The following is a 10,544-nucleotide window of genomic DNA, read 5'->3' on the forward strand; positions in this document are numbered from 1 at the left end:
GCCGGCTTCCGGTCACGCTATGAGCTAGGCCTGAATCAATTCTGATCAAATTTGAACTTAAGTTGCAGCTCCATAGGATCAGACTCACTCAGAGTATCTATTTAGCCTGGCTCGAGCATGCACCCGAACCTAGCCCGATGTCAAGTCCAAAACTAGCTCTATGGCAGTAACTTCACTGGATCCGTTTTGCGGAGCTTTTATAAAAAACTATTTGTTGTTTGATAACTATATTTCTTTTATCAATGTCCATTACAGAGTAAGACAAAAGTAGGTCTTAATTGCTTGGTATGGTCCCTACATTATGTATGTGGAGAATATTAACTGTATTGATCGTGCAGTAATAGTCGATCCACTCAGGATGAGTTGTAATCACTCCTTTATTAATGGAATTGTGATCATACCTTTAATGGCCGTTAATTGCTTTAAATAATACTTGAATAGGAGACACATGGCTTGTTGCCACCGGCCAGCCATCCTACTTCGATTGGCTCGATGGTTCCAGTTGGCATTTCGGCCAATATAGAAGTTAACAATACGATTAACTGTTGCGGTTGGTGGTTCAGTTAGCTGCTAAGTCCGGCAGTTTGGTTTATGCTAAGGCCATCACTTCGGCCAGCTGCTAAGATCAGGCAGAAGAATATATACCATATGAAATACTTGGCAATGTATAATCCCAACAAGCATTATAGCATTCTGTTGGGGGAATACGGTTTTCCCCCAGTAATATAGTAACCCTGCATCTAGAAGGCCGCATAGCTGCCGACCTTGGACGACCGAGGTCGGCGCCCGACCTCGGAACATCCGACCTCGAAACCTCCGACCTAGAGAATTTCCGACTTCGGAGGTCTGTCCTTGTCGACCACCTACCACGGCCGTACCCTTTCGAGGTCCGGCCGAGGGCCATATCCTGCCACTGCCCCAGCATTTATTACGCATGATGTCTGCAAACCCCCAGTTCACTCAACAATTAATACGAATCCCCGGTTCACTCAACAATTAATGCGAATCTCCGGCCTACTCAACAATTAATGCGCACCTCCGGCTTACTCAACAATTAATGCGCATGGCTCCCATTATCTACGGATCCTCAGCTCTCCACGGCAAATCAGCTCAGCAGAGTCCTGTCAGCCGTGATAAGTCTCTGACCCCGGCCTCACCTCCGACATCAATGCGATGATTCACCCGATCGCGTGCCGGCTCGGGTCGTACGATGGCCTCACCTCCGACATCAATGCAATGATTCACCCGATCGTGTGCCAATCCAAGCAACATGCCGAGCCGTACGACGGTTTCGCCCAATCACATCACAGGTAAACCGACCCCCCTTATAAAAGGGAACCCTTGCTTCTCAAAGGGGGGGTTGGACACAGAAAACTCTAAAAATACTGTTCTCCTCTTTCTCCTTTAAACACAGATTGCCCCCCTCTGACTTAAGCATTGGAGGGCCGACGCCGGAAAACCCGGCCACCGGCTTTTCTGCAGGCACCCCGACGGAGGACGCCGCCCGCCGACGGACCGCCACTCCCCTGTGTCCACCTGCCGCTCCCCCTTCTCGACCGACGACCGCCCCTGGGTCCAATTTCCAGCAACACATTCTACTTATGACTTTTCACGTAAACATCTACGCAACTAGCTCCTTATTGGAGGTGGCATAGGCAGATTGGTGTAATTTTTTTTTTTTTGATGAAACGGGCATTTATACAACGGCGATTGGTGTAATTTTTTTTTTTTTTCACTGGTTAGTCCATTTATTAGCGCCACATCGGACTGTGAAATATTCTGATCTAAGAAATAATATTTTTCTCATAGTTTTTTTTCTCTGAAAAAGTGCGATCCATCTGGGCAAAGAATTCACACACCCTAGGTATAAGAAAAATTCATGGCTTTATATCTTATCTGTTTCATACTTGAATTGAAAAAGGTGGATTTTTCAATCACGTCCATCCATATTTAGCACGATGATCTTGATTAGATGGACGAAGATCATCCAGTTACTGTGCCAATCCCAGCTCAGGTGCCAAATGAAGAGACTTCGTACTCAAAACGTCATGGTGTCCAAGGCTTTCTTATTCGGATAAAGTATTCGTCCATCTCGTCCTACTTCGATATCCATCACACAAAATACATAATAAATGAATAAATCATCGAAGCCATTAATACTCTGCCGTTGTTATGGTTCAGACTTCAGCGTCCTATCACATTTCTCGTCAGCCACGAGTGACCAGCGAGGGAGGGGGCAGAAGAGATGGCGATGGCCTTCCGAGCGGCGGCGGTGACCAGACCACCGCCCCCACGCAAACCTGCCCCCAAGTCCCAGCCCGGTCCCTCTCCTCCTCTGCTCTCCCCGACACCGACGGCGCTCTCCCTCCTCGCCCTCTTCTCCGCCCCCAGCTCCCACTGCGAAGCCAAGGCCTTCGACTTCTCCAAAGATGACATCCTCAATTCCCTCGAGAAGGCACCACTCCTCTCTCCTCTTTTCCCCGACAAAACTCATTTTTTTTTAAAGTCATTGTAGATTTGCCTAAGTTTTTGTGACATTTTCCTTTCTTTTTGGTGAAGGTAGAAAACGCGATTGATCGGGTAGGGGATGTGGGTTTCAGAGTTTGGGACTTATCCCGGAGCGTAATTGAGGTCTTGACTGATGCTCTGAAGCCTGGAGTAGATGCGGCGCTTCCTGTCCTGCAGAGTGCTCGCCAGGAGGCGCTGAAGGCTGCTTCGCCGCTGCTTTCTGACGCTTCCAAGCAGGCCAAAGAAGCTCTCCAGAGTGCCGGAGTTGATCCCAGCCCTGTCCTATCTGCCGCTAAGGTTTTTTTCTTCATTCTCTCTCTCTTTTTGTATTCAGCTCTTTCAAATTGTCCCCTTTCCTTGTACAATTTGTCTGGATAATATTAATCAAGAATACATATTGTCAATATGTAAATCGAAACATCAGAAAACTGATTAGTAAAATAAGTTTTGTAGAGCCAATAGGTTTTTTTTTTTTTTTTTGCTAAAAAAAATTGATATTAATAAATTCTAAATAATTCAAGAAAAAAATTGGGCAATTCTGAACTTCTTAGACTATGAGACTATGATGCTAAGTACTTCATAGTCTTGAATATTTTAGTTTGTGTAATGTTGAAGAGCCATGTTCCTTTCAGTGCCATGATTGTAAATAGAAGAATTGGTGCCTTAAGATTGACAGTGTTTTATGTCAATAGACAGTTGCAGATGCAGCACAGCAGACAGCAAAAGTTATAGAAGGGGCAAAACCCCTTGCTTCAAGAACAGTGGAAACAATTACTTCAGATCCTTCAGTGATTGTTGTCTCAGCTGGATCATTATTCCTTGCATACCTTCTTCTTCCACCAATTTGGTCGGTCATTTCTTTCAACTTTCGTGGTTATAAAGGTAAGTCATGTGGTTCCCAGACAATCTAAATCTGTTTTTACATGGCAAGTTATACTGATGCAGAAAAGTTTTAAAGTGTTTATCCAACTAAAAGGATCGAGAAGGCCAAGAGCATCGCTATGACAACAAAAATCTTACTAGTTGACCTCAGAACGCTTATAAGGGTTTGAGCTCATATCCAGTTGGTTATTGCAATTGAATCATGTTGTATCTTTATTATTCAAATTAGGTATGGAAAAGAGAGGAAAAAGAAAATGAATGTGGTACAGAAGATAAGATAAATTTGATCACGTAATGGGATTGTACGTAGTTAGTTTTATTTCAAGTTTTTTGAAACTAGGATGGGTGGAAGCCTGGCTGAATACTGGAGTGAGGGCAGGATTGAACCCAAGTCTCTTGTATCAACACAAGAGACTTCCCCAACTTAGACAGTTGGAACACTGTGTATCTTATTAAATGGATCACGACAGATGGCATATGCTACTTTTCTTAAAGTTGTAGAAGAAGTATTCCGACATAAGCATCAAATTGAAGCCTTCCACATTAAATTCTTTTAATAGCATAGCTTTAATTTTCAATCTACATTTCAAAAATTCTACAACACATATATTGAAATTGATATGACCTTGAAAAAGTAGTTCTTAGTTATGCATAAATCCATTCTCCCCAGCATAATTTAACAAAAGCAATTAGTTTCTTTTTATAATTAAGCCGCCCTTGGGTGCTAAATTAAACTGTATTAATATGGGGAATTAGGCTATTTATCAAGTAATCATCATATAATTTAGAATGCAAGATCTAGAAGGGTTTTTTTGGAGAAAATTTAAACTGTAGATTAATAAGATTTTGATATACAAATTTTCTAACACTTAATCTAGAGTATTTGTAAAATCTGGGTTTGTAAGTCTATAGATTTCGGCAAGCTTCTTACATTGAATAGGTTAAGGACTCTTATAGTGCTTATATACTTTTGGAGCCATCTATCTAAGTACTTGGATTTTTAGATAGGATCTTAACATGGTATTAGAACCCACCGATTCTTCTTGCCTACCGAAACCTCTACACTTTTGCTTACTAATCGACATGTTGCTCTTCGTTCTAGGTTTTGTCCCTTGAGCTCTACACATGAGAGGAGGTGTTGAGGAATAATAGTCCCACATCAGATAGGTTAAGAACTTTTGTGATGATTATATACTCTTGGGCTCATTTATCTAAATGTCCGGGTTTTTAGATAGGATCTTAACATGGTATCAAAGCCCACCGATCCTTCTTACCTACTGAAATCTCCACACTCTCATTTACTAATCTACACGTCATCTCTCGTTCCGGTTCCATCCTTCGGGCTCTACATGTGAAAGGGGGTATTGAGGAATAATAGTCCTACATTAGATAGGTTAAGGACTTTCGTGGTCCTTATATATTCTTGGACCCATCCATCTAAATGCCTGGGTTTTGAGGTAGGACCCTGATACATGTTTGATCACTTAAACATTGTTTTTCTAACATTTGGACAGAAAGCCTGGTGCAAAAGTGGCTGTATCACTGCTATGGTGTAGAAGCCTGGACAATAACTCAAATACCATTTCAAATTGTATACCCAACTTTGTGTTTGTGTGGATGTTTATGTTTGTGTGAATCGAAAGAAAAAAATAATATGATTTGTGCTAAGAACAATTTTGTAACCTGGATTTTTCTATATAAGAATCCAAGTACCTCCTTTTTAGTAATCCCATCTGATGCTTTTGTTGTTCATTTTGTGTAAATTGGTTTGGTCATTTTGAGAGCTTGATTTTATCAATTTAAATAAGTTAAATTGATTTACTTTATTTGGTGAAATCCAAGTCTCTTTGTTTGGTTATATAACACTACTATCACATGTAAGGACCTTTGTGAATTCAATTGGTTGCATGGATTACTGATTTATAAATAACTTGTAAGGTTTTGAGATTTCATATTTTAATTTTCATGTGTTGATGGAGAAACATATACAATTTTTCAGAATTGATGGCACTTTATTTCATGTTGATGCAACTTCAGTTTATTAACTTATTTGCTAGGCAATCTCAGCCCTGCTCAGGCTCTTGACCTGATTTCTTCGCGAAATTATCTTATGGTTGATATAAGATCAGAGAAGGACAAGAATAAAGCAGGAGTTCCTCGTCTGCCCTCCAGTGCTAAGAACAAGATGATCTCAGTGCCGTAAGATTTTTTTTTTTTTTCTTGCTATGGCTGTCTACTATAATGAAATTAGCAAAAAATTACAGCAGACGGCTCTGTTTTCTTGTAGTTTAGAGGAACTCCCTAGCAAGATAAAAGGTCTTGTGAGGAATGCAAAGAAAGTAGAAGCAGAGATAATTGCACTGAAGATTTCATACCTCAAGAGAATTAATAAGGGTTCCAACGTCATTATAATGGACTCGTGGGTTCCTTTAGCACACAACTTTATTATTTCTCATTATGAACTTTCAGTTTATCCTTTAGTCAGGTTTTTCTCATTATTAAGTTACAGTATCCAATCGGAATTTACAGGTATTCTGACAGTGCAAAGATTGTTGCAAGGGCGCTCACAAGTCTAGGCTTTAAGAACTGTTGGATCATGTCGGATGGGTTCTCTGGGGGAAGAGGGTGGTTGCAAAGCCGTTTAGGGACAGACTCATATAATGTGTCATTGGCAGAGGTTATATCTCCTTCACGGATCATCCCTGCAGCTGCAACTCGTTTTGGTACCACCAACCCGACGGCTCTCCGATCTTCAAGAAAGCTCCTTCCAGGAAATATCGATAATTAGAAGTTTCATTGCTGAAACTTCTCTCTACATGCTTCGCAACCAATTTGTTTGTAATCTAGTTGTATCATTTTGATACCTGAATCTGTTGGCTCATTTATATTATGTTCAAATTAGTCATGTTTCGTCCATCCATTTCATCATTTTCAGCAGGGCAACCATGGATATAGTCTGGGAGGCAAAAATGTTATGGGTTAGCCTCATCCCAATCACTGTACCAGCAAGACCCTTACCATAACAATTTTTACTTGTGAAGCTGTTGAGATCACATGTAAGCAAATGACATTTTGGAATTTTTGGACCTTGCTGCATGGATACTGATTATTATATATTGTCATAAACATTCAGCAGTTCCCTAATCTAGATCCATTGGCTCCGACTTCCCATGGCACTTCTTCTCTGGGGGCAGCCCGATCCCTTCAATGGCTCTGACTAAGATATTGGAAGTCCATGGTCAAAATGGGTGGGACGTATGAAATGGTTGAGTTGATAAATTCACTGGCTATCGGATATTAGTGACCTGCATTCAAGTGTTCAATCGACTTCCAAGGAAGCAGCTTGTTATAGAGCTCTAAGATCAGATGCTCTGCTTTGTGTTGTATGCCTATCATCCCTTTTTCAGCGGTCATCAACTTCATCAGTCCTTGAAATCACCATCCTCTTGTTCTCTCCTTATCACCTTTCAGGTTGTTAAGTATATATGGAATAGTGTACAATAATTTACATAACCTTTTTCTACTTCATGTTCAATTTCCTATTTGAGTTGTCCATGATAAACTACAAATTTTTTTTTTCGTCCAATTTACACATCAAAAGAGAGCAAAACCAAGAGAATTCGTCACGGAATTTTCTCTCATAAGAAGAAAGTAATCAAAGACAAACTTCACATTGCATGAAAAGGGAGATGTATGCTTCTACCTCAGAAAGTAGTCATAGCGGTCCGTATCCTAATTGGAGGGGAAAAGACGGTAAGGTTGATGGCGCGTTGGAATCATATGGTAGAAGGTTTTCTCAAGGAAAGCAAGATATTTTCCACGTATAAGCTCGCACTGCACTCTCTGCTACCTTCTATCTCTGTAAAACGTTCTTCTCGGCGATCATAAAACAGCAATCCGAGCTCCGAACAATCCATCAATATTCTTCCATCATCCATAATCGCCACCGGAGCGGCTTGCGGCCAGCGGCAAGCGCGCGGCAACAAGGAGAAGCTGATGCTGTATTCTTTCACCCACCGTCCGCTCTCATAGTCCTTCAATAACCTCAGGTCCAACTTATGAGGTAAGCTTACTCCCAGGCATAGCAAGCCTTTCAGCTCTCGCAGGAACATCTCCCAACCTCGGCCTAGCTCTATCATCTCATCGCAGTCAAAACTCGGCAGCGGGACCGTCCTCCAAGCCTCTAGCTCGAGATCGAATGCTGCAATCCCGTCGCCGACAAAGAGGACAGCTCGTACGAGTTCATCTACATACTGAGCTGTCCCATTGTCGTCGAGGAGGAATTCGACCGAAACCGGCTGGTCGGCCGGGCCAGCTCTCGCCGGCAGCAGATGGAGGGCGCCGTTGAGAAAAGGCATGCCTCTGCCTCCGTCGACCCGACAGGGAGGATGCCCCGCCGCCCTCCAGCTGCGGTCGGTGCCGACGGTGAAGACGTCGCAGCTCAGCCCGTAATCAAACCTCGCCACTTTGAATTGCCCGAGGGAAGGCACATATCCGAAGCCGAATCGATGATAGGCGTTCCTTCTGGAAGCCGGCAGGGCCACCAGCTCTCCGGTGGCGGGATTGCACAAGAAGACGCTGCTGTTGTTCGTCAAGCATATAACGTCACCGGAGGAGTGCTCCATTTTGACGTACTCCGGCACGGTCATGGAGAAATACTTCAGAATATCTCCTTCACCGCTTAGCGTGGAGAGGCGAAGGGTATAGGGGTTGCCGCCGTGGATCTCGGCTACGAGAAGTAGAGGTTTGTCTCGGGATCGATCGTGATGTTTTCGGAGGAAGAGAGGATTAGAGATCAAAGAGGACCATCGTCTGGATACGCACCGGAATCTGGCGAGGGAACTCGAGGGGAGCCTGAGGAGTGTCTCGTTGATGAGGTCGAGAGGGAAGCCCCTGCTTTTCGCCATGGCACGAGCTTTGCTTTCTTTGGTTGGTTGCAAAACGCTTGACCGCTCACTATACCTTTATAACACAGGACATGGACCCGCTCGTAAATAAAGTTGATTGGGGAAACTTGAGATGAAAGATCCTTTTCGCCGGCCAGCCGGCCCAGGAGCTCTCCGACTCTCCGTGGAGAATACGTCACTGGACCATCCAATCAGGCCATCGAAGAACGAAGCAAGATAGTTTTCTTTATTTTCATGAAAGAAACGTAATAGTTTTCAGTGGATGGGTTGCGTCAGATAAACCTTAAAATAGGAAACGACGCCATTTGGTTGGATTGAGTCCGGACTTTAGTTAAGAGTATCAAACCCACGGTCAAGGCAGAGCTAAATAAAATTAAATACTAATATATTTATATTTATATTTATTTTATTTGATAAATATAGATATAAATATAAATATTAGTCGGATGTAAAAATTTATATACATACTTATTTTAAATAGATACATATACAAATCGTATGAATATAATATAGATATAAATCGAATAATTGAATTTTATAACTTTAGAATCAAAGATATTACTAAATATATGATAAATCAAATTAATAGCATATTAATATAATCATTTATTTTTTAAAAAAGTTCGTGAATACTATATAAAAGTGAATAAAGTTATAAATAGAATTAGATATTCGGATATGGATGGAAAAGTTGTCTATATCTATTCATATTCATTTTTTTTAACGAATATAGATACGGATGTTAGTAGGATGTTCAAATTTTATCCACACTTAAAAAGTTTTGGATATAAAAATATATTTAAATAAATATTATCAGACCCATTTTTATTTTTATTTGCGGCTAACCTAAACTTACGGAGTGATAGGCTTGGGGCACTGCTATGGCAGCACCATAGTCCCTCCGGTCTTATTTGAATAACTAGAGCAAGTCACTATTATGACATTATGACCAAAAGATGTTGCCATTATGACAATATGTCAAAAACGACAACACGGTTCGATGATGCCAATATGACAATATATTATTGATCAAACAAATAAAAGTTTGTTTAAAATGAATATATATATATATATATAGATAGATAAGCAAAGAAGAACAATGCTGCTGACCTCTGGACCAAATCAGTCTAATTTATAGGCTGCGGATAGCGCACAGTTATTTGACGCCATAGTTCCAGGAGCACAATTAAGAGGAGCGTGGGAGGTTGATTTTGGGAGCAACCTATATTCTCTTAAAAGGTGATTCAGTAACAATGGTGGATTGGATCTCCAGGCAGAGCTAGATTATAGAGAAACATCTATTGCTTATTGATATCTAATTCTTTCTAGAACATATGTATCCTTTAGTGCTTCACATATTTACATAGAAGAGAATGAGGCAGCGGAACGAATGGCGTCCTATGTTGCTGATCATTCTGATAGAATAATGTGATTACATATATTCAAAATGGATGAACCTAAACCCTCTATTTTCGAAAAAAAATAATAATAATGTTCAATGTCTTACTTGAGTACAGCCGAAGATTTTATTTTTGGTAAGCAAACTTTGCTGAACAAGAGCATGTATAGCCAGGATGACCAAAGATCGTAAGGACTCATTACTACATATCAAGAAACTTCCCAAGGCCAAGAGATTTTCACATATATGATCGCATTATAATAATTCTTGCCAACTCTAATATCTTCTTTTTTTTTTGATGAAGAGGGAGACATAGCCATTTGACCTTTATTAGAGAAGGAAAAGGTTACAGGAACTATTTATAAAAGATTTGTAAGAAAGAAAATACAAAAAAGCAATAGAAATCTCAATAAGCTGAACAATCTCATAAATGATTTGAAGAATTTTTGTATCTTTAGTGTGCAACTATATGAGCTTTGTATCTTGATATGAGTCAATTTTTTTTCTAAAGGATAGATTAATGTCTCTCAATGTGTGGCGTCAATATTGGAAAATTATTTCAAAGTTTGAGATGAGGATGAAGCAGCTTCTCTGAACATAAATGCTTCCAGCTGAAGAAGATTAATAAAATTTTCTATAAAACATGATAAATAGAATATTATTTTTTTTGCCAATTCTAATATTAACAAAACCGTGTTCCCAAACATCATACCAAATTAATCGGATATCAGGCATGTAGATCAAGATCCTTTTGTCGCACTACTACTACTAATAGAAGCTCCAAACTGGACATGCAACCGATGGTGGCAGCCACAGTTAGTAGTAGATGCTGGACTCCTTCACCTTTA

At 40.6% G+C, this 10,544-nt stretch overlaps 2 protein-coding genes across 2 annotated transcripts; one reads left to right on the forward strand and one right to left on the reverse strand.

The window, feature by feature from the left end:
- The first annotated feature begins 2,173 nt into the window (after window positions 1-2,173).
- LOC103701672 (calcium sensing receptor, chloroplastic) lies at window positions 2,174-6,468 on the forward strand. The gene is made up of 6 exons (XM_008783826.3): window positions 2,174-2,455; window positions 2,560-2,805; window positions 3,201-3,390; window positions 5,448-5,589; window positions 5,678-5,809; window positions 5,920-6,468. The coding sequence occupies exons 1-6, from the start codon at window positions 2,246-2,248 to the stop codon at window positions 6,176-6,178; spliced, it is 1,179 nt and encodes a 392-aa protein (XP_008782048.1). The 5' UTR covers window positions 2,174-2,245; the 3' UTR covers window positions 6,179-6,468.
- A 426-nt stretch (window positions 6,469-6,894) lies between these two features.
- Window positions 6,895-8,347, reverse strand: LOC103701671 (putative F-box protein At3g10240). Its single transcript, XM_008783825.4, has one exon. It carries the CDS (start codon window positions 8,295-8,297, stop codon window positions 7,167-7,169), a length of 1,131 nt encoding a protein of 376 aa, XP_008782047.1. The 5' UTR covers window positions 8,298-8,347; the 3' UTR covers window positions 6,895-7,166.
- Between the last annotated feature and the right edge of the window lie 2,197 nt (window positions 8,348-10,544).

Source organism: Phoenix dactylifera, chromosome 1 (genome assembly GCF_009389715.1).
Source record: "Phoenix dactylifera cultivar Barhee BC4 chromosome 1, palm_55x_up_171113_PBpolish2nd_filt_p, whole genome shotgun sequence".
NCBI lineage: Eukaryota > Viridiplantae > Streptophyta > Magnoliopsida > Arecales > Arecaceae > Phoenix > Phoenix dactylifera.

Excerpts from the sequence above, each read along its gene's own strand:
- LOC103701672 (XM_008783826.3), top strand. The coding sequence starts at position 2,246 with ATGGCGATGGCCTTCCGAGCGGCGGCGGTGACCAGACCACCGCCCCCA. Across the intron at positions 2,456-2,559 it reads TCCTCAATTCCCTCGAGAAG|GTAGAAAACGCGATTGATCG; the intron begins GCACCACTCCTC and ends TTTTTGGTGAAG. Across the intron at positions 5,590-5,677 it reads AACAAGATGATCTCAGTGCC|TTTAGAGGAACTCCCTAGCA; the intron begins GTAAGATTTTTT and ends GTTTTCTTGTAG.
- LOC103701671 (XM_008783825.4), bottom strand. The coding sequence starts at position 8,297 with ATGGCGAAAAGCAGGGGCTTCCCTCTCGACCTCATCAACGAGACACTC.